Source organism: Lolium rigidum, chromosome 1 (assembly GCF_022539505.1).
Source record: "Lolium rigidum isolate FL_2022 chromosome 1, APGP_CSIRO_Lrig_0.1, whole genome shotgun sequence".
NCBI classification, from domain to species: domain Eukaryota; kingdom Viridiplantae; phylum Streptophyta; class Magnoliopsida; order Poales; family Poaceae; genus Lolium; species Lolium rigidum.
In genome coordinates, this window is record NC_061508.1 from 9,629,974 (window position 1) to 9,653,945 (window position 23,972).

At 46.4% G+C, this 23,972-nt stretch overlaps 2 protein-coding genes and 1 long non-coding RNA gene across 3 annotated transcripts; 1 reads left to right on the forward strand and 2 right to left on the reverse strand.

The window, feature by feature from the left end:
- Nucleotides 1–4,964: 4,964 nt before the first annotated feature.
- LOC124667168 (late histone H1-like) lies at nucleotides 4,965–5,825 on the reverse strand. The gene has a single exon (XM_047204490.1). It carries the CDS (start codon nucleotides 5,823–5,825, stop codon nucleotides 5,127–5,129), a length of 699 nt encoding a protein of 232 aa, XP_047060446.1. The 3' UTR covers nucleotides 4,965–5,126.
- Nucleotides 5,826–18,840: 13,015 nt separating this feature from the next.
- LOC124667178 (chromatin modification-related protein EAF7-like) lies at nucleotides 18,841–19,831 on the reverse strand. The gene has a single exon (XM_047204500.1). The coding sequence runs from the start codon at nucleotides 19,721–19,723 to the stop codon at nucleotides 19,037–19,039; it is 687 nt and encodes a 228-aa protein (XP_047060456.1). The 5' UTR covers nucleotides 19,724–19,831; the 3' UTR covers nucleotides 18,841–19,036.
- Nucleotides 19,832–20,392: 561 nt separating this feature from the next.
- LOC124667190 lies at nucleotides 20,393–22,713 on the forward strand. The gene is made up of 2 exons (XR_006991193.1): nucleotides 20,393–20,478; nucleotides 22,066–22,713. It is a non-coding gene; the product is annotated as an uncharacterized LOC124667190 (long non-coding RNA).
- The last annotated feature ends 1,259 nt before the right edge of the window (nucleotides 22,714–23,972 follow it).

Here is a 23,972-nt window from a genome sequence, read left to right on the forward strand (position 1 = left end):
ATTGAATTGTGGAGCTTGTTAACTCCGGCATTGAGGGTTCGTGTAATCCTACGCAATGTGTTCATCATCCAACAAGAGAGTGTAGAGTATGCATTTATCTATTCTGTTATGTGATCAAAGTTGAGAGTGTGCACTAGTGAAAGTCTAATCCCTAGGCCTTGTTCCTAAATATCGCTATCGCTGCTTGTTTACCTGTTTTACTGCGTTACTACTGCTACCATATTACCATCAACTACACGCCAGCAAGCTATTTTCTGGCGCCGTTACTACTGCTCATATATATTCATACCACCTGTATTTCACTATCTCTTCGCCGAACTAGTGCACCTATTAGGTGTGTTGGGGACACAAGAGACTTCTTGCTTTGTGGTTGCAGTGGTTGCATGAGAGGGATATCTTTGACCTCTTCCTCCCTGAGTTCGATAAACCTTGGGTGATCCACTTAAGGGAAACTTGCTGCTGTTCTACAAACCTCTGCTCTTGGAGGCCCAACACTGTCTACAAGAATAGAAGCTCCCGTAGACATCAGGCGACAACTCCAAATCCGAGGTATTGGGTCTTGGCAAGATTGTGGTTGCACACAACATTACTCTTGTGGACGTCATGCTTGTCAAGACTCTTGGTTACAATTAAATTGTCCGTTCATGCCCTAGGCAAGATGGGTTTCGCCGTCTTCATTGATGTTGATATTGTGGTTCTCTTGTGGAGCAAGACTCTAAAAGTCGCTTTCGTTGGGTACGTCGAAAACAACTTGTATGTGGTTGAATTTTCGGGGGAAATCACTACAAATGTGATGTGCTTATTCGGAAAGGCGGACGTGGGTTGGTTGTGGCATCGCTGCTTGGCCCATGTCAAAATGGGGACTTTGCAAAGTCTCCACAAGGGAAACCATATTGTGGGACTAAAGGACAATGTTTGTTTTTCCAAAGATCGTGTTTGTAGGGCTTGTGTTGAAGGTAAAATGCATGATTCTCCACATCCAAGCAAGACCATCATCTCTTCCAAGAGAATATTGGAACTCCTTCATGTGGACCTTTTTGGTCCCACTACTCATGCAAGTCTTGGTGCGAAGAAACATTGTTTGGTTATTGTTGATGATTATTCAAGATATACTTGGGTTTTCTTTCTCAAGAAGAAGGATGAGACTCAACAAATCTTCATCAACTTTGACACCGAGGTGCAACGTCAACACAACCTCACTATATTGGCAATAGGAAGTGACAACGGCTCCGAGTTCAAGAACTACACACTCAACGATTTTCTTAGTGATGAGGGGATAAGACATCAATATTCCGCTGCATATACCCCTCAACAAAATAGTGTTGCAGAGAGGAAGAACCGGACTCTCATGGATATGGCAAGGTCTATGTTGTCAGAGTATAAATCTCGCTATGACTTTTGGGCCGAAGCCATCTCCACCGCATGTCATTCCTCAAACCGGCTTTATCTCCGCAAGGGTTTGAACAAGACTCCTTATGAAATCCTCACCAGAAACAAACCCAATATCTCCTACTTCCGAGTATTTGGTTGTAAGTGTTTCTATGAAATCAAAGGAGTTCGTTTGTCTAAATTTGCACCTAAAGCTTTGGAGGGTATTTTTGTTGGTTACGGTGCCGAATCTCACACTTATAGAGTCTTTGACAAAGTCTCGGCTATTGTCATTGAATCTTGTAGCGTGACATTCGAAGAAAATGATGGCTCCCAAGTGGGGCAAGTTGATGTTTATGCAGATGATGAAATACCTCAAGACGCCATAGCAAGAATGGGGACGGGATTTCACCTCCCCATTGAGGGATACGGTGTGGCGCCTCGGGAAGGACTATGCTCTACTCAAGTGGAGCCCTCATCCTCACAAGCTCAACAAGCTCCGGATCTTGTGGACAATATTACACCAACCGAAGAACAAGCTCAAGACCCTCCCTCTCATGAGAAAGATCAAGGACAAGATCAACCTAATGAGATTGATGGAGAAGCACCAAGTGTTGAACAAGAACAACCCAATGATGATGGTGCAACCCCAAATGATGTCCAAGCTAGATCAATCTCATGATAAAGAGCAAACTCAAGAAGTTGAGCAAGCTCAAATTGATGATCAAGATGGTGATCAAAATAGTCAAGAAGACCAAGTGATGTCTCAAAGCTCTTTTGAGGACATTGAAGCCCGTCGCAAAATAAGAGTTGCAAGAACTTTGGAACTTTGAGGTCACACTATTGATAAAGTTATTGATGACTTGCACGGTACATGTGGAATGTAGTTAGCGTCGCTTTGGGGGGAAATTGTCAGTTTAAGAATGTTGAGAAATGTTTGGTAATCTGGCTTAAGAAATTTTCTGGGGATAAAAGGAAAGTTATACTTGTTGGTGTTGCGGCTGTGATGTGGAGCATTTGGAAAGCCAGAAATTTGGCCTGTTTCCAACATGTTTGGCCAAATGATCCGTACGTAGTTATGTTTCGTGCTTATTACTGGATTGATTTTTTGAGCAATTTGCAAGTGAAGAAAAGCGCAAAGGGGGAGCTACGACTGGGCGCAAGACTACTGGAGCAAATCGCGGTTGATGTGTTCAGGGATCAACGAGGATGGGCACCATGGATTCCAAAGATTGGTTCTAGCTAAAAAAGGGAGAAAAGGCGAAGTGAGGCTGGTGGAGAATGCTGACGTTTTTTTTGCTCTTTCCAGTTGCGTTATGTTGCACTGGATCAAACCTTTTTGCTGTGAATTTGGTAGCAGCTGCTTATCAGGTTTAGTCTAGATTTGGCTTGTCTGAGCTTTCATCTTGGGCTTTCCCCTGTAGTAGCGCTTCCTTTTCATGTCTAATGACTTAGAGGTGGTTGTTGTGTGAGGTGGATGACTTTGTAACTTGTTTCTTTATATGGAAACCGGGGGAAACTCTTTTATTCAAAAAAAAATCATAGAGGTACCAAGGTTGCAAAACTTTGATACCAGTAATTTGCAAAACTTTTATACCAGTAACTTGAGCGTTTCGACAATTGCTAATCTATATCATGGCTTTATTTACTGAAGTACGTTGGAAAGCCCCTTGCATATTTTTATTTCTAAGAATATATGATACCACCAGCCTTTAATCATGACATTTCTTTTGGTCTAATATTAGGAGTTCAGGGGTAAATTACAAGAACAGACTTCATCCTCCCAGAACTAAAGTGAAGTGATACATCTTAGTTTGTTTAGGAGTTCTGTCAAATCTCATCGTTCTATTCTTTGTTCTATGATGCGCCCTACATTACAGTCACATTTTTGTACTGATTATGATCAACTGTTTTACGAATTTCCCATTATTTTAGATTTCTGGCACTTCATGCATGAGCAAGCCCAACAAATTTCTATTGCCGTTCTTGTTCATGCTCGTAATGTTCAGTCTGTTGTTTTTGACTGGTGATGAACTGGTGAAAATGAGGAAAATTTGACTCTATTCATGCTAGTATATGCTTACTTGTGGCTATGCATCATCCTGTGAGATTAGTTTTTTTAATATTGATGATTGCAATGATAATGTGGGTATGTGACACTTCTTTTCTGCACTTCTCTATTTGTAACATCAGCCGATCAGCGCATGGTTCTTTCAACTTCTATCAATCAAGTGCTATTGGTTTGATGCGTTTCATCTAAACAACTGGCATGATATGATGTCACAGTAACACCGCTTGGTACCAATTCGTTTCTAAGCAAATGGAATTGTGTAGTACCGAGGATATTGTATGTGGTTACAAGCCATAAATAATATCAGAGAGAAGTTTAATAATGATTTCAGGTTCAAAATACACAACAAGGGAGCCTCTGTTCTGGAGTTTGGTTACATGATAGAGTAGATGCCCTAGTAGAGTTTCACCAAATACACAGCAAATATCTGAGGGGTGGAAATACCTTAGAGGTAAACAAGGCCTTAAGGAATGTGTTCCAATCCCCAGGAGTTAGGGCCCCTCTGTATCGAAGACGACATCAACCATTCAATTTCTAACTCCAAAACCTTGAATTGCTCTTGAGCAAAACAAAAACAAAAAAAAGGTGTCAGGGGATGCTCTGTTGAGCAAATTGAATACTCCCTCGTGCAAAAAAGCAATGTTTGATCATGTTATTAACTTCTTATGGTTCAGATTGGCAGAATTCAAGCTAAGAAATTCCACACCAGTAATACCGCCCGACATGCAAGCTGTGCTTAAGCGCTGCGAAAATCTGGAAAAGGAGGTCAGGTCACTAAAGCTTAACCTGTCATTCATGAATAGGTGAGCACAATGTCTGAGCACATTCTTAATTTCTGATCAAGATTTTACTAGCCTCATCTCTACTTCAGATTACCCAAGCATCCCCAATTTCCTATGTAATTGCAGGAAGGATTCAGAACAGACCAAACAGATCGAGGACCTTCAGAAGCAAAATGAGGACATGGCAGAATAGAAGGAGCGGCTGCTAGAGGAAATCGAAAGAATGGCCTCGGATTCCACTGCATGAAGCTGATAGTCCTTGCAGCTTCTTCACATACTAATAGCAGTGGACTTGGTAAGAGTCCCTGCTCCATAGATACAGATACAACCAAAAATTATAGTTGATGGCCTGAATGTACCATTCTTTTCATTGGATATTCCTATTGTAAGTTTTTAACATGTACTAGCATAAACAAGAACAGATTGGGAATTGCTTCTTAATTCAATTTGCAATTCGTATGGTACCTTCAGCTGATGACAGAAAATGTTAGAAGAGTCGAACAAGAACAAATAAATGGGGATTTCAGATATAAGGACAGGATTATATTGTCTGAAAGTACTGCTGCAAGAAAATATTATTCCACAGTTTGATCAGATATGTGATTCGATCCAGAGAAGAAACACCATATTTCATACAAACATTTCGAACAAGCTATAAACAAGAAACGCTGGATTTTCAGAAACCAGGGCAGAGCAATATGTTTTTCAGGGTTCAACTTCAGCATTGATCAGATATATTTCCAAAGGATTTGATTCAGATATATAGAAGCACGGCATTACATTTCACTCTAACAATTCGACGAACACCTAGCAATTTGCATCTCCAAGACCACTCCCCAATCGCTCGAGCAACCGATCTGACACATCAAGAACAGGAATTGCACATCTGAACGCGCACCAGTCGGTCAGTGCTTGGACCTCGGCGAGGTCCTCCTTGCCGCTGGCGCCTCCGCAGCCTTCCTCTTCGGTGAGGCCTTAGCATCAGCCACCTTCCTCTTCAGTGAGGCCTTCACGGGAGCTGCAGCAGCTGGAGCAGGAGCCGCCTCCGAAGCAGCGGCAGCAGTCTTCTTTGGCGACGCCTTGGCCGGAGTCACGGCCGCGACCTTCTGCTTCTTCTTCTGCGGCGCGATGCGGTCGAACTCGTCGAAGAGCTTCCTGGCGCGCTTCCGCTTGGCGGCGGCGGCGATGGTCACGAGCGCCACCAACTCCTCGTCCTCCGAGTCGCTGGAGTCAGAGTCGTCCTCCTCCTCGTCGACGACCTCGCGACCGAGGGCCCGCTCCTGGGCCTCGACCTCCTCCCTGTCCGACTCCTCGTCGTCGTCCGACCCGAGCGCGTCGAGGGAGGCGGCGGGCTTCTCCCCGGCGGCGCGGGCCTTGGCGTCGCGGCGCGCGGTGCGGCGGAGCTTGACGAGGTTGCCCTCGATGCGGCCCTGCAGGCGGAGGCGCTTGGCGCCGAGGCCGCCCATGGACCAGTGCGCCTCGCGCGCCCAGCAGAGGAGCGCGTCGGTGACGGGCGCCGGCGGGTGGGCGCGGTCGCCGGGGAAGACGCGCGGGCGGGGCAGGCCGCTGCCGTAGAACCGGCCGGGGCCGAGCGCGACCACCATGGCGAGATGGGTGGGATCCGGCCGAACTCTCTCTGCTCGTGGATCCGGCGATCTGTCTGGGTCTGGATTGCGGCGGAGGGGGATGGGATGAGAGAGAGAGGAGTCATGGGGGAGGTTTATAAGTGAGAGAGACGCGCGTGGCGGGAAAACCGATAGGGAATTGGCGCCAACAAAATCTGTGTGTTTTTCTGCTATTTGATAAGCAAACTGGGCTCTCTCCCTCCACCTTGTCGTCTTGACAGTCGCCCGCCGTTGACCGGGCCGCCGACGGCCGCTCCGCTGCAATAGCTGGCTGAAGTGTGTCTTGGAAGGGTGTCAGAGTAGTTTAGAAGTAGTTTTAGGTGGTGTTGTCGGGTAGTATGTCGGAGGTGGTGTCATGAATCTTATCCGTGGTGTATGCCTCTGCTGCTGTGGCTCCTCTGGTCAGAGGCGAGCGGGAGAAGAGGCGATACCATCTTCTTCAATAAAGTAGCAGCGGTGGATCTACGACGCCTGTGCAGAAGCCAAGATATCGAAGCTCTCCTGGCGGCGAGGGGGAGAATGGCGACCTCCTGGTGATTCGCCTCTTTTTCTCCCGACCAGCATTGGTGGGGAGGGGGAGAATGGATGCGGTGCATCTCTCTACGCTCCAGTGACAAGATCCAAGTTAGTGGATGGTAGGCATCGATTCGGGATAAGCCTCTCCTCTGCTTCCCAACCTCACCACGGTGGTGAGAAGGAAGTGGATTTTGAAGCCGATGCCTCCTTGAGATGGTGTCGTCCTTTGCCTACGAGGTGCTATTCCTATGAGATCAACCAAACAGCTGGCAATCACACCGCTGCCACTAGTAGGAAAAGGCCCACCCATGGCGCACCAAACTGGTCTACACGTGGCGCAGGGGTCTGCGCCACGCATATCGGGCCAATAATGTTCCCTCACCCGTGGCGCAATGTGATGTGCGCCACGGCCATGTGCGTGGTCCAGTGGGGCAGCACAGATGTGCGCCATGGGCGGCAGCCCTATCGACGCGCGAGGGTGAAAACTATTTTAAATATTTAAATGAATTTAGTGGGCATTTTAATTTTTTTCCATTGCATAAAAAGATAATTAATTTACATAGTCAAATTCGAAGAAAAAAAGTACTACTACGACCGTCGGCAGGCTATTCGCCAGCAGCGATGTCTCCACCGCCCACTACTAGTCCTCGTCGTCGTCCTTGGTGAGGTCGACTACCGTTGGCAATGTCCACGGGCCCTGCCCGGCGGCCAAGCAGGGTACTCAGGGTAGGCCCGAGGCACCTACTGCTGATGCGGTGGCAGCGGGACCATCTAGCCGCCCCACTGAGCCAGCGGCGGCGCGTGAGGAGGTAGCGGTGGAGGCGGCAGCAGCTTCGCCTGGTGCTCCGCCACGAGCGCGCTAAGCCGGAGCACGTCGTCCATGCTAGGCTCCTAGCTCCAGCGCTCGTCCTCCTCCAGCTTCGACAAGCGGAGGGCCTCGGCGGTGGTCGCGTCCTCGTCGTACCCCTCGGGGACAATGTCCGACTTGTCGTAGTCCTCGTCGTGATGGAAATCCCGGACGAACTCCGTTGCGCGGCGAGCCTCGTGCTCCCATGTGAAGAACGCACACTAGAAATAGCGTCGGTGATAGCTGCGATCCTGGCGCAGCGCCGGCGGGAGAAACCGAAGCCATCGGCGCACCTCCTCCTCGGAAGTCGGTCCGTCGACGAGCGTTTGAGGCACCGGCACCCTGGCCTGGCTCAGCCGCCACCCGCCTGGCAACGAAACGTCCTTGTAGAGGATCGGGTTGGCCTCCCTGAAAGAACATATCTCCTTAAGTAAGTGGTTTTGGTGTTGATGACAATGGTTATATTTAACTAATTATTTTGTATAAGAATTGAAGGTGTAGCAATGATCATTATGCCCAAAAGTTGAAGAGCTTGAAGTTATTATTTCCGGGAAATGAAATGATCTTCATATTCGAGCTTAGATGGAAGAAAGAAAAGAAGGAACAAAGGAAGAAAGAAAAGAAAAAGGAGAAGGAAATGGAGAGGATGGGCGAGCGGCCGGAGGCGCCGGCGGTACCACCGGCTTGCCCACGGCCGGAGCCTCCGGGCGTGGTACCGCCCGCGGTACCGCTAAGCGGCTCTTGCTCGCAGAGATGGTCCGGGGGTTGGGGCACCTCGGCGGTACCCGGAATGGTACCTTAGCCGGAGCCTCCGCTCTCCCTCCCCCCCCCCGGCCCGTGGCTCCTCCCCTACGCGCCATGTCGCCTCCATCTCTCGCGTGCCGCATTGACCACGGCCGTAGTACCGGACCAACCTGGCCGGTACTACTGGTCACACCATCTCCAACGGCAGGATCCCCTCCGGGGTATAAAAGACTCTTCTTCCCAAATGGTTTTGACCAACAAAAATACCAAATCTGAGACCACCATTGTTGAGCTCAAAACGCCTAGATCTCTCTACTCCTCCACTCAAACTCCACCATACTTCAGGATTTGGTAGAGATAACCTAGATCTACTCGTCCACTAAAGGAATTTGTGTTTCATCAACATTCTTAGTGGATCTTTGTGAGGTGACCCCGAAGCTACTCTTCAGGTAAAGCTTCGTGGTTACATCTTGGTAGCCTCCAATTTGGTTGTGGATGTGTGCCCCAAGCTTTGTGTAAATGTGCTGGTTGCGACCTCAAGGCAACCGCTTAGTGGAGAGTGGGCTAGGTCTTTGTGGCGTTGCTCAGCGGAGAACTGGGTGAGCCTTCATAGCGTTGGTTGGCCTTCGTGGCACCACACCCCTCCAAACGTAGACGTACTTCCCTTTACAAGGAAGGAACTACGGGAATCATATCGTCGTCTCTCCGTGTGCTCCACCTCGGTTACGTCTATCCTCTCACCGCCTTTACTACTTGTATCTTATATTGTTGCTTGTATCTTGTCATATAGGTGAATTCACCTAGTTGTATATCTAGAGAATTTACCTTTGTGTCAAGCCTAATTTGAAAAATAATTAAAATTTGAGATTACACCTATTCACCCCCCCCCCCTCTAGGTGTCATACGATCCTTTCAATTGGTAGTTCTTATTCGGGCTTTACCGCCTAAAAGAGTATGGCCGAAGAGGGGGTTGCTAGTTCGGAGCCCGCATCCATGGAGGACATTAAGGAGATGAAATCGTCAATCTCCTCGATGAATGACTCCATGAGTGAATTAAGGGAGATGATGATGAGCTTTATACAAGCCAATAAACCTCATATCCCTCCTACCACCACTACCGAGGTTGTCACTCCTATTGTGGATAAGACCTCCCTTGGTGCCCCTACGGAGGCCGAAACCAAGGATGGAGAGGGTAGTGGTGAGTCCCCTCCCAAGATAGATCCTAATGCAAATGGAGTGTACTCGGCGGTTGCTCCTCCGCCCGTGTACTCTCCGGATCCTCCCATTCCTCACCCTCGCATTAATCCACGAGGAGATCCACCGTCACTTAATCCTAATGCTTTTTCCTTGTGGCAAACCAAGATGAAGTCTTATTTAAATTCCTCGTGTATTGAACTATGGAGAATTGTTGTGGAAGGATACAAGCCTCACAATCCTAATGGTTTGTCTCGTAGGGAAGTGGTTGATTGTCAACTCAACGCCACCGTCTTATATATGATTCAACAAGCTGTTAGCGAGGATGATAGACCCTACATCGAGAAGGCAACAACCGCCAAGTGTTGTGGGTATACTTTATGGGTGTATCAACAGCGTGGCCTAGATCCGGCAAGCCCGGGTGGCCCATAGATGGTGATGATGGCATGAGGCCCATCGGGCGGCCCAGTTGTTGTAGATCAAGATGGATGAAGTCCAGCCCAGTGTAACGAGAGCCGGATCTTAACCGCCCTATGAAGATAGTCGGATCTCGTGAAGGCCCATGAAGTATCCGGATCCAATACGGCCAATAAGGAAAGGTGGATCCTTGACGTGCATGACAATGTAATATTCCGTAGTTAGGCATCTTGTATTCCGGCTAGGACTCTTCGTGTAAACCCTAGATCCGAGCGCCTTTATAAGCCGGATCCAGGGAGCCCTAGAGGCACAATCATAACTCATTGTAATAACGCGAAAGCGCCCAGATAATTCCAGACAAGCAGCAGTAGGCCCTATCATCGTGCAGGTGTTCCGAAGCTGGGTAAATCGCGTACCACCGTCCCGAGGACTCTCCGCCCGATGGCCCCTACTTATTCTCTCCCTCGTGAGGATCCCTCCTCCGAGGTACCGTCGAATAGGCAACGACACCAAGGATGCTTGGGATATTCTCGCCAAAACATTCATTGGAAGCTCAAGCATGAGGCAAAATAAGTTCCAAGAGGTTAGCAATAAAGCCGAAGGATTCTACATGGAAGATGGTGAACATCATCAGGATATGTACCGCCGTCTCAAGGCTCTTTCTATCTCCTTTCGAGACCTTGGTGCCACTTATATTGATGATGATTGGATCAAGAGGGAGTACATCAATGCTCTATTGCCCTTTGAACCGGTCGATCTAAGGATTCTCAAGAACAAGCACAACTTTGAGCAAATGACCCCGAATGATGTCATGCAAGAAATGGATGCTTTCAAAGTTGAGTCAAACATTGCGGTTGATAGTCATGCCCAAGCTATTGGGATGAAGAGAAGTGAAAACCTTGCATTGAAGGCACATGTTTGTGTAGAGGATGATGAAGATTTGATTCAAACTAAGTATGAAGGACACTCCGAAGAACTCAACGTGATCTACATGGTCACATTGCTTGATGGCGTGTATTTCACACGTTCGTTGGGCAACCCCAAGAGGAAGGTATGATGCGCACAGCAGCAAGTTTTCCCTCAGAAAGAAACCAAGGTTTATCGAACCAGGAGGAGCCAAGAAGCACGTTGAAGGTTGATGGCGGCGGGATGTAGTGCGGCGCAACACCGGAGATTCCGGCGCCAACGTGGAACCTGCACAACACAACCAAAGTACTTTGCCCCAACGAAACAGTGAGGTTGTCAATCTCACCGGCTTGCTGTAACAAAGGATTAACCGTATTGTGTGGAAGATGATTGTTTGCAGAGAAAATAGTAAAAACAAGTATTGCAAGCAGATTTGTATTTCAAGTATTAAAGAATGGACCGGGGTCCACAGCTCACTAGAGGTGTCTCTCCCATAAGATAAAAGCATGTTGGGTGAACAAATTACAGTCGGGCAATTGACAAATAGAGAGGGCATAACAATGCACATACATGACATGATAAGTATAGTGAGATTTAATTGGGCATTACGACAAAGTACATAGACCGCCATCCAACCGCATCTATGCCTAAAAAGTCCACCTTCGAGGTTATCATCCGAACCCCCTCCAGCATTAAGTTGCTAACAACAGACAATTGCATTAAGTATGGTGCGTAATGTAATCAACAACTACATCCTCGGACATAGCGCCAATGTTTTATCCCTAGTGGCAACAAGCACAACACAACCTTAGAACTTTCTCGTCATCGTCCCAGTGTCAATGCAGGCATGAACCCACTATCGAGCATAAATACTCCCTCTTGGAGTTAAAAGTAAAAACTTGGCCGAGCCTCTACTAGTAACGGAGAGCATGCAAGATCATAAACAACACATATGTAATAACTTGATAATTAACATGACATGGTATTCTCTATCCATCGGATCCCGACAAACACAACATAGAGTATTACAGATAGATGATCTTGATCATGTTAGGCAGCTCACAAGATCCAACAATGAAGCACAATGAGGAGAAGACAACCATCTAGCTACTGCTATGGACCCATAGTCCAGGGGTGAACTACTCACTCATCACTCCGGAGGCGACCATGGCGGTGTAGAGTCCTCCGGGAGATGAATCCCCTCTCCGGCGGGGTGCCGGAGGAGATCTCCGTAATCCCCCGAGATGGGATCGGCGGCGGCGGCGTCTCGCAAGGTTTTCCGTATCGTGGTTTTTCGCATCGGGGTTTCACGACGGAGGCTTTAAGTAGGCGCAAGGGCAGAGTCGGGGCCCGACGAGGGGCCACACCATAGGGCGGCGTGGGCCCCCTAGGCCGCGCCGCCTTGTGGTGTCGCCACCTCGTGGCCCCACTTCGTATGTTCTTCGGTCTTCCGGAAGCTCCGTGGAAAAATAGGCCCCCGGGTCTTCGTTTCGTCCAATTCCGAGAATATTTCGTTACTAGGATTTCTGAAACCAAAACAGCGTAAAACAGGAACCGGCACTTCGGCATCTTGTTAATAGGTTAGTTCCGTAAAATGCACGAATATGACATAAAGTGTGCATAAAACATGTAGGTATCATCAATAATATGGCATAGAACATAAGAAATTATCGATACGTCGGAGACGTATCATTGCTCTTCTCACAAAATCCTTTTGGAGAGATCCTTCCAAGTACAAGTTAAAGGGAAACCAAAGAGGAGATGCCAAGGGCCCAAGAGTTAGAACTTGCTACAATTGTGGCAATCAAGATCACTTTATTGCCGAGTGCCCATATGAGAATAGAGAAGATCATGGTGGAAATCTCATCCTCAAGGACAAGTCAAAGGTCCCTCGCAAGAAGCCAATTGTCAAGAAAAGTGGCTATGACATTACCAAGAAGCCATCAAAGTATGTGTTGATTGCCCGTGAGGAGTATTCTTCCGGATAAGAAGAAGATGACAAAGACGACTCAAGAAGTGAGGTGGCCGCCATTGCTATCACCTCCACACCTTCATAATCTCTCTTTGAATCTCCCAATGAGGACTCCTCCAACAATGCAAGATGTTTCATGGTCAAGACTTCTCATGTTCTCACTTCCGGAGATGAAGAAGATGTTCACGAATACACATTAAGTGAAAAGGCCACTAGTGCCTCTACCCCTATGACATCTCTCTTCGAATCTCCCAATGAGGACCTCTCTTTCAACCTCAACAAGTGCCTCGTGGCCAAGACTTCCGAGGTAACTACTTCATCCAAACCCACCTCCAAAGACTATTGTTTCGGAGTGTGATGTTGAGAGTCTCAAGATAAAGAGAGAAATTATTAGCTTGGATGAATTTATCTCTAACTTTCAAGGTGAACCCAAAAAGCATGTCCAAGTTATCTTGGATAGGATTGCACATGCCAATGATCTCCTTGATCTCAAGGAGAGATTTGAGAGAGAAATGCCGATGAGATTGGTGCATTATCTCAAGCTCTTGGGGAAGAACAAGAGCTTAGAGAAGCTCTAGAGGAAAAGTTGTCTTCCATTGAGGAAATTCACAATGAAACCTTATCCAATCTCACTAAAGAGCATGATCATGCTATTGCCTTATCTAATGTTCTTAAAAAGGAAAAAAGTTGAATTTTGTGTTGGTCATGCTAAACTAACCAAGGAGTTAGAGAAACTTGAAAAGACTCACAAGGCCTTGGAAAGTTGATTCTCTACCCTTACCAAGTCTCATGAGCAACTTCAAATTAAATTAACTAAAAATGATATGCCTAGTTCTTCTACTTCTTCTTGTGATCATGTGAATGTTATTAAGGAGAACACTAGGTTGAAGGCCAAGTTTGCTATGTCCTTTCCTCCCCAAGGTGAGAAAAATTTGGATGATCTTTTGAGCAATCAAAGATCAAACAATGGGAAGGATGGGATTGGATATAAGCCGAACACAAACAAGAACAAGAAGGCCAAGCCCGCACAAGCAAAGGAGAAAAATGTTGTGGGTGGTGATGTCACTATGGACAATACCACTCACAATAATTTTGCGGGAAAATATAACCCTCATTATGTGCTATTCCGTGATTACTATGGAGATGTCTATGCTAAATATGTTGGTCCATATGATGGTTATATTGCTTGGTCTATTTGGGTTCCTAAGACCCTTGTTACCAACAAAAGAGGACCCATTGCGAAATGGGGACCTAAAACAAAGACTTGATCTCATGTAGGACTATGTCGTTGGAGGATCAAAATGGGTGCTTGATAGTGGATGCACAAGTCATATGACCGGCGGCAAGGACCTCGTTACGGAGTTGAAGCCTAACTTGGACATGTGGACCGTTACCTTCGGCGACAACTCCAAATCCGAGGTATTGGGTCTTGGCAAGGTTGTGGTTGCACACACTGGTGGAGCTTAGTTGGGGCCAACCCGGGCCGTGGCCCGCCCATGTTTTTTGCTAAAAGGATATTGACTTCTATGCATTCTATGAGAGCCCATCAGCACACATTGACCTGCCCGCTATGCTTTCTTCCAGACTGTCTCATACTCTTACTCGTTCGCTCAAGTTTCTCTCAACAGAGGAGCGATCATGGAAGGTGCCTTGCCACCGCTAGTTGTAGCGATTTATGCATACAAAGTAGGCGGAATTAGAGAGAATCGGTGGAGCGAGATGATACAAGAGTCAACTACTTGCCTACTCCAAGTACTCGCAGCCATAGGCACCGGATGGGGCTGCGTCGGCCAAATATCCAGCAGCCAGCAGGCCGGGCTGCAACAAGATCAAGCTAATACTCATCTACAATTTACACGCTGAGTATTTTCCCCCCTAAATTCTTTGTTAGCAATTTGATAGGATGGAATCTTTCGAAATTTATTTTTCAATTTTACCAATTGCAACAACAATGGAAAGGGCCTTAGAGAAGTGGAATGTTTGACAACATTATTTTTAGGTTTTCTTGTAGGCTGGCCCACCCATGGTTATTCTTCAAGCTCCGCCATTGCACACAACATTACTCTTGTGGACGTCATGCTTGTCAAGACTCTTGGTTACAATTTATTGTCCGTTCATGCCCTAGGCAAGATGGGTTTCGCCGTCTTCATTGTTGTTGATATTGTGGTTCTCTTGTGGAGCAAGACTCTAAAAGTCGCTTTCGTTGGGTACGTCGAAAACAGCTTGTATGTGGTTGAATTTTCGGGGGAAACCACTACAAATGTGATGTGCTTATTCGGAAAGGCGGATGTGGGTTGGTTGTGGCATCGCTGCTTGGCCCATGTCAACATGGAGACTTTGCAAAGTCTCCACAAGGGAAACCATATTGTTGGACTAAAGGACAATGTTTGTTTTTCCAAAGATCGTGTTTGTAGGGCTTGTGCTGAAGGTAAAATGCATGATTCTCCACATCCAAGCAAGACCATCATCTCTTTCAAGAGAATATTGGAACTCCTTCATGTGGACCTTTTTGGTCCCACTACTCATGCAAGTCTTGGTGCGAAGAAACATTGTTTGGTTATTGTTGATGATTATTCAAGATATACTTGGGTTTTCTTTCTCAAGAAGAAGGATGAGACTCAACAAATCTTCATCGACTTTGACACCGAGGTGCAACGTCAACACAACCTCACTATATTGGCAATAGGAAGTGACAACGGCTCCGAGTTCAAGAACTACACACTCAATGACTTTCTTAGTGATGAGGGGATAAGACATCAATATTCCGCTGCATATACCCCTCAACAAAATGGTGTTGCAGAGAGGAAGAACCGGACTCTCATGGATATGGCAAGGTCTATGTTGTCGGAGTATAAATCTCGCTATGACTTTTGGGCCGAAGCCATCTCCACCGCATGTCATTCCTCAAACCGGCTTTATCTCCGCAAGGGCTTGAACAAGACTCCTTATGAAATCCTCACCAGAAACAAGCCCAATATCTCCTACTTCCGAGTATTTGGTTGTAAGTGTTTCTATAAAATCAAAGGAGTTCGTTTGTCTAAATTTGCACCTAAAGCTTTGGAGGGTATTTTTGTTGGTTACGGTGCCGAATCTCACACTTATAGAGTCTTTGACAAAGTCTCGGCTATTGTCATTGAATCTTGTAGTGTGACATTCGAAGAAAATGATGGCTCCCAAGTGGGGCAAGTTGATGTTTGTGCGAGATGATGAAATACCTCAAGACGCCATAGCAAGAATGGGGACGGGATTTCACCTCCCCACACGGTGTCGCGCCTCGGGAAGGACTATGCTCTACTCAAGTGGAGCCCTCATCCTCACAAGCTCAACAAGCTCCGGATCTTGTGGACAATATTACACCAACCGAAGAACAAGCTCAAGACCCTCCCTCTCATGAGAAAGATCAAGGACAAGATCAACCTAATGAGATTGATGGAGAAGCACCAAGTGTTGAACAAGAACAACCCAATGATGATGGTGCAACCCCAAATGATGTCCAAGATCAATCTCATGATAAAGAGCAAACTCAAGAAGTTGAGCAAGCTCAAATTGATGATCAAGACGGTGATCAAAATAGTCAAGAAGACCAAGTGATGTCTCAAAGCTCTTTTGAGGACATTGAAGCCCGTCGTAAAATAAGAGTTGCAAGAAATTTGGAACTTTGAGGTCACACTATTGATAAAGTTATTGATGACTTGCACGGTACATGTGGAATGTGGTTAGCGTCGCTTTTGGGGAAATAAGAATGTTGAGGAATGTTTGGTAATCTGGCTTAAGAAATTTTCTGGGGATAAAAGGAAAGTTATACTTGTTGGTGTTGCGGCTGTGATGTGGAGCATTTGGAAAGTCAAAAATTTGGCCTGTTTCCAACATGTTTGGCCGAATGATCCGTACGTAGTTATGTTTCGTGCTTGTTACTGGATTGATTTTTGGAGCAATTTGCAAGTGAAGAAAAGCGCAAAGGGGAGCTACGACTGGGCGCAAGACTACTAGAGCAAATCGCGGTTGATGTGTTCAGGGATCAACGAGGATGGGCACCATGGATTCCAAAGATTGGTTCTGGCTAAAAAAAGGGAGAAAAGGCGAAGTGAGGCTGGTGGAGAATGCTGACGTTTTTTTTTGCTCTTTCCAGTTGCGTTATGTTGCACTGGATCAAACCTTTTGCTGTGAATTTGGTAGCAGCTGCTTATCAGGTTTAGTCTAGATTTGGCTTGTCTGAGCTTTTATCTTGGGCTTTCCCCTGTAGTAGCGCTTCCTTTTCATGTCTAATGACTTAGAGGTGGTTGTTGTGTGAGGTGGATGACTTTGTAACTTGTTTCTTTATATGGAAACCGGGGGAAACCCTTTTATAAAAATAAAAATAAAAACATAGAGGTACCAAGGTTGCAAAACTTTGATACCAGTAATTTGCAAAACTTTTATACCAGTAACTTGAGCGTTTCGACAATTGCTAATCTATATCATGGCTTTATTTACTGAAGTACGTTGGAAAGCCCCTTGCATATTTTTATTTCTAAGAATATATGATACCACCAGCCTTTAATCATGACATTTCTTTTGGTCTAATATTAGGAGTTCAGGGGTAAATTACAAGAATAGACTTCATCCTCCCAGAACTAAAGTGAAGTGATACATCTTAGTTTGTTTAGGAGTTCTGTCAAATCTCATCGTTCTATTCTTTGTTCTATGATGCGCCCTACATTACAGTCACATTTTTGTACTGATTATGATCAACTGTTTTACGAATTTCCCCATTATTTTAGATTTCTGGCACTTCATGCATGAGCAAGCCCAACAAATTTCTATTGCCGTTCTTGTTCATGCTCGTGTAATGTTCAGTCTGTTGTTTTTGACTGGTGATGAACTGGTGAAAATGAGGAAAATTTGACTCTATTCATGCTAGTATATGCTTACTTGTGGCTATGCATCATCCTGTGAGATTAGTTTTTTTAATATTGATGATTGCAATGATAATGTGGGTATGTGACACTTCTTTTCTGCACTTCTCTATTTGTAACATCAGCCGATCAGCGCATGGTTCTTTCAACTTCAATCCATCAAGTGCTATTGGTTTGATGCGTTTCATCTAAACAACTGGCATGATATGATGCCACAGTAACACCGCTTGGTACCAATTCGTTTCTAAGCAAATAGAATTGTGTAGTACCGAGGATATTGTATGTAGTTACAAGCCATAAATAATATCAGAGAGAAGTTTAATAATGATTTCAGGATTAAAATACACAGCAAGGGAGCCTCTGTTCTGGAGTTTGGTTACATGATAGAGTAGATGCCCTAGTAGAGTTTCACCAAATACACAGCAAATATCTTAGGGGTGGAAATACCTTAGAGTTAAACAAGGCCTTAAGGAATGTGTTCCAATCCCCAGGAGTTAGGGCCCCTCTGGATCGAAGACGACATCAACCATTCAATTTCTAACTCCAAAACCTTGAATTGCTCTTGAGCAAAACAAAAACAAAAAAAAAGGTGTCAGGGGATGCTCTGTTGAGCAAATTGAATACTCCCTCGTGCAAAAAAGCAATGTTTGATCATGTTATTAACTTCTTATGGTTCAGATTGGCAGAATTAAAGCTAAGAAATTCCACACCAGTAATACCACCCGACATGCAAGCTGTGCTTAAGCGCTGCGAAAATCTGGAAAAGGAGGTCAGGTCACTAAAGCTTAACCTGTCATTCATGAATAGGTGAGCACAATGTCTGAGCACATTCTTAATTTCTGGTCAAGATTTTACTAGCCTCATCTCTACTTCAGATTACCCAAGCATCCCCAATTTCCTATGTAATTGCAGGAAGGATTCAGAACAGACCAAACAGATCGAGGACCTTCAGAAGCAAAACGAGGACATGGCAGAATAGAAGGAGCGGCTGCTAGAGGAAATCGAAAGAATGGCCTCGGATTTCACTGCATGAAGCTGATAGTCCTTGCAGCTTCTTCACATACTAATAGCTGTGGACTTGGTAAGAGTCCCTGCTCCATAGGTACAGATACAAAACCCAAAATTATAGTTGATGGCCTGAATGTATTCTTTTCGTTGGATGTTCCTATTGTAAGTTTTTAACATGTACTCGTACTAGCACACACAAGAAGAGATTGGAAATTTCGTCTTAATTCAGTTTGCAATTCATATGGTACCTTCAGCTGGTGACAGAAAATGTTAGAAGAGTCAAACAAGAACAAATAATTGGGGATTTCAGATACAAGGACAGGATTATATTGTCTGAAAGTAGTGCTGCAAGAAAATAGTATTCCACAATTAGATCAGAAACGTGATTCGATCCAGAGTACAAACACCACATTTCATTCAAACATTTCGATCAAGCTGTAACCAAGAAACACTGGATTTTCAGAAACCAGGGCAGGACCAATATTTTAGCAGAGTTTAACTTCAAAATTGATCAGATATATTTCCAAAGGATTTGATTCACCTATAGAAGCACGGCATTACATTTCATTCCAACAATTCCATGACCATATAGCAGTTTGAAACTCCAAGATTGCTCCCCAATCGCTCGAGCTACGGATCTGACACATCGAGAAGAGGAATCGCACATCTGAACGCGCACCAGTCGGTCCAGTCAGTGCTTGGACCTGGGCGAGGTCCTCCTTGCCGCCGGCCGCGCCTCTGCAGCCTTCCTCTTCGGTGAGGTCTTAGCTTCAGCCACCTTCTTCTTCAGTGAGGCCTTCACGGGAGCTGCAGCAGCTGGAGCAGGAGCCGCAGACTTCTTCTTTGGGGAGGCCTTGGCCGGAGTGCCGACCGCGACCTTCTGCTTCTTCTTCCTACCTGCCTCCAGCTGGTCGAACTCGTCGAAGAGCTTCCTGGCGCGCTTCCTCTTGGCGGCGGCGGCGATTGTCACGAGCGCCACCAACTCCTCGTCCTCCGACTCGCTGGAGTCGTCGTCGTCGTCCTCCGCGTCGTCGACGACCTCCCGCCGGAGGGCCCGCTCCTGGGCCTCGACCTCCTCCCTGTCGGACTCGTCGTCGTCTGACCCGAGCGCGTCGAGGGAGGCGGGCCTCTCCCCGGCGGCGCGGGCCTTGGCGTCGCGGCGCGCGGTGCGGCGGAGCTTGACGAGGTTGCCCTCGATGCGGCCCTGCAGGCGGAGGCGCTTGGCGCCGAGGCCGCCCATGGACCAGTGCGCCTCGCGCGCCCAGCAGAGGAGCGCGTCGGTGACGGGCGCCGGCGGGTCGACGCGGTCGCCGGGGAAGACGCGCGGGCGCGGGAGGCCGCTGCCGTAGAACCGGCCGGGGCCGAGCGCGACCACCATGGTGAGATCCGGCCGAACTCTCTCCGCTTGGTGGATCCGGCGATCTCTCAGATGTAGATGTGGTGGATCCGGCGATCTCTCGGAGGTGGATTGCGGCGGAGGGGGTGGGATGAGAGAGAAAGGAGTCGTGGGGAGAAGTTTATAGGTGAGAGGGACGCGCGTGGCGGGAAAGCCGATAGGGGATTGGCGCCAAGAAATTATGTTATGTGCTTTTCTGCTATCCGAATCTGATAAGCAAACTAGTTTAGGCCTCGTTCGTTTCATCCCAACCCGGGGGGTTTCGGATCGAAATCCCCGTGGTTTAGCCAGGATCAGACCCGCTGGTGTTTAATCCCGGCGCTCCATTAAGACGTGTTCGGTTAAAACCTTCCGGGATTCGACCACGCCCAATTTCCCCCCAATCCCCTTCATTTCGCAGGGAAAAAAAATACACGACTCTCATCCCGTGGACCAGATCCCCGAATCGGTACGAGACCGCAGTGTCCCGTCTCTCTCGCCCCGACCTATCCCTCTCCCGCGATCTGGATGGGCCGGCGGCGCGGCGGCGCGGCGGCAGGGGCAGATGGACAGCGGCGGCGCAACTAGCCGAGCAGATCAAGGACACGTGGTTCTCCCTCCCTCCTCCCTCTCCAACCCGGCGGCAGAGAGACCAGTCGAGCGGCGCGGGGTCCGGCGACCCCACCTCCGTCCGAGCTCGGCGTCGCCCGTGAGACGTCATCTCTGGCGCCCTCTCCATCTCCGGATGCGTCGAACTGGTATGCCCCTACTCTTCTTCCTCCTCTTGACTGTCGACGATTTCTAGGGTTCTTGGCAACGCCCGACAATCTCTGTTGATGCGTTGGCAGTAGCAGCTTTGTGTGCTCGAACGGTTGGGCAGTAGCGGCATACTAACTCTTTTTCCTGTAAGCTAGCACCTGGAACCTCAATTGCTAAGTGACAGCATGATTAGTGACCGTATTGGAAGCTGGTTGTGTGCGACATATTCTTGGCTGTGTAGCAGGTGCATCCACTAACAAGACTTACGAACCGAACTGAGGAGTTCAGCATAGTACACGTATTGTATCCTGCGTCTTTGTAGACTGATTGATGCCGATTGTTCTCACATGAATACAAGTACTAGCAGTAGCTTAGGCCGCTCCCTTTGAGATCAGTTTCTAAAACAGTTTCCAAAGTATGATTGGAACATGGGTGCTAAACTTACAGTTTCATACAACTTGCTAATACACAAGCTAAAATTGTTTTATTACTAGAGCACAACGCTTGAGCAATATCGGGGAAACTAGTGGAGTGGTTGGTGCATTATTTGGTAACTCAGCTCTAGGCTTTGTATAGTCCAACCGGTAATAAAGATGGAGTTCTGGTGATGAATTTCAGTAGTTAGCGAATCTTGGACTAGTGACACAATTTTGTGTAGCATAAATTTTGAGATAGAATAAGAGTGACACGATTTTGGACTAGCGAGTGAATCTTGTATGTGTTCTTGTAGGTTTAGCTACACTTATGTATAACTGTGAGGCTGCTGTCAGAAGTTTGTATGCATAGCTCTGAAAAATGCACTGACAACGTATTATTGGTAATATCCTACTGCTTGCATAGCTATCTGCCATGGGTTTTCTCTGTAGATTTCTTTGATGAGATATTCTTGAAGTAGCATCGGTATTTGGTGATGCGTTATTGCCTTGTTCTATTCTCAGTTTCTTCAGAAATGTTAGAGGGGATCAGGCCTTTTAGTTCATATAAAATATAAGACTTGTTTTCTGTTGAAAACATAATCTTACTAGGGCCTTTGCATATTACTAATGTCACTTGTTGAGTTTTCTGATTGAAGAAGTAACCTGAGAATTATTCCGTCATTAGTTTCTTTATACAAGTAAAGTCAGTTAAATTATCTTGCGAAAATAGAACATAGTGTGCATTCAAATAGATCATATCCTGCTATTTTACATATGACAGTTTCCAGGAAGTTTTTTTGCGACAAAGTTTCCAGGTAGTTTCAGTCGTATATTATGCAATTCTGGATGTCATATTACTACACGAACGAGGACCTAGCATGGCCATGTTTCTTTAGTTTTTGATTGCTAGTGGCCGCAGAGTATATCAGCAAGAGGCCCAAAGAATGGTCCTTTTTGTAGTGACACAGAAACATGCAAAAAAAAGTTATACTCCAGTGATTGTTTTGTACAAGTATGAGTGTGTAACCTTGTTTGCTGGTAATCATTTTATCTGTATGATAGATATGTCAAATGATCAAACTTTTTACCTTGTTTTGTCTGCCCATCAGTTTATTTATAATAGTTGTAAGATACGTAAATCTGAAGCACCTTATTATTTCTTAAATACAGGAGAAAGACATGACATGATGATGAAGCTTTTTTAGATCTTGTCGTCTGTCACAATTTTCTTTCGATGTCCAGCTTATATGATGGGAGATCAAGGATGAACCGACTAATGTTTGATCAGATGTCTAGCAAGTTATTTTGATCTGGCTATTCTATGCTGCGTTTTGCTATTTAGCCGTGAATATATGTCAATATGTGGTGTAATATTGGCAAAAAGACTGCTAAACTGATGTTTGGTTCAGCCATGTAGTACAAGCTAGCTTTGGTTTAGTCATGTTGCTACTTGTACTTTCATCTAAACGTGGCGGTGCACTATCGCCGAGCTGCGAATTGTGTGGCGATTGGGGTGCAGGACCTGAATGATGAACTCGTGTCAGCGTACTCTTTGGGAAGCACCTTCAGTCAGCGTACTCTTTGAAAATTAGATGCTAAGAAAAAGAGAGGAATGAGGAGCTGAGTTGCCAAATCATCCTTCCAGTTGTGAAGAGTTCAAGGACCTCCTGGATCAGAGAACTTGATGCTTCATGCTTCAAACTGAACAAATTGATATTTATGTTTGTGTTATTGTAATAAGCTGATGACTCTTTCAGAGCACTTGATGTGTATTTTGTTTGAGATAACAATTTTACTGAAATCGAGTTTTCATTGTCACCGAAAATTGATTCAAAGTTGCTATGGAGTACTTATTATCTGCTGTGTGCACTAACGAGCTGATGCTGCTTGTCCATTGCCGCTGCCTAACTGCATGTGCTGCTGCTAGCTGCTAGGCGCTGCATGTGTGTGCTCCAGCGGGATTAACCGAATGAGCAGTAGGGACCAGAATCCGGCAGGGGGAGGGTTGGTGGGATTGGGGTGACATGATGGGATCACCCGAATACACGGGTGGTTACTTCCCTGCGCGGATTGATCCCGCAGGAACCGAACGAGGCCTTAGGCGCTGTTTACTTCTCAGATTTTTTGGGGTTGGGAGGGAAAATTTCACCCATGACCAAATCCCGAAAATTTCCCAACGCCCCGTCTTGTGAGGTATTTATGGGGAGTTTTTCGGCCCATTTTAAATTAAAAACATAAGACCGAACGGCCCAGTTTTATATATAAAGCCACAAACCACAAACATATAGTCTCAACGAGTTCGAAACCGAAAACTCTAGAAAAGGCTGATCTTTTCGAAGGGAGACGGCTTACTCTGCACGCGACACGTGGTTGTGGTGCGCGGAAATTGCCGGTGAACTGCCTCCCGCGCGACACGTGCTGAGCTTTAACACGTTTGCCAACCGTCCTCCTTCTCGTAATGGGCCCGCGGCGGACTTAACGGTTTTAGGGCGACTAGATTAGCTTCTGCTTTTATCCCTGTTTTTTTCCTTAGTCATATCGTTCGTCTCCTTTCTTCTTGGGTACTAGCAGTTTCTGCTCGTCGTCGGCGGTGTTGTTTCCCCGTTTTCGTCGACTTGTTCCTTCTCGTCGTCGGTGGCCATTTTTCCTTCTCTAGCGGTAAGTGTCGTCGCTACTTTCTGCCTACTTAGATCTTGTTTTTTCCCTTTGTTGCGAGTAGATCGAATGTTCTTTTTCCCTTTGTCTTTCCGGGATATGAGTTTTCTGGGGAATTAATGGGAGGGATGTAGCACTTTCAATTGGAAATCTAATATTCGGAAGGCGTATGCAGGTGCGTTTTCTCTCAGTAATGGCGCCTCGTGGCGCCATGGGTTTTCTCTCGGTTTTCTTTGTCATTTTGCTGTCGAGTTAGCCACGCAGGAGCCGCCGTTCGGTTACACATCTTCTGAGGACATGCATATGTATTCTCTAGGTTTTCTTGATCTGTTTGTTGTCGATTTTTCTGCACCGGAGACACCGCTCAGTTACACAACTCCTGATGACATGAACCCCGGTGGACAGGGTTAGTTGAGGCGCTG

Bases quoted from the DNA above. Each gene is read 5' to 3' on its own strand.
- LOC124667168 (XM_047204490.1), bottom strand. From the start codon at position 5,825: ATGGTGGTCGCGCTCGGCCCCGGCCGGTTCTACGGCAGCGGCCTGCCC.
- LOC124667178 (XM_047204500.1), bottom strand. From the start codon at position 19,723: ATGGTGGTCGCGCTCGGCCCCGGCCGGTTCTACGGCAGCGGCCTCCCG.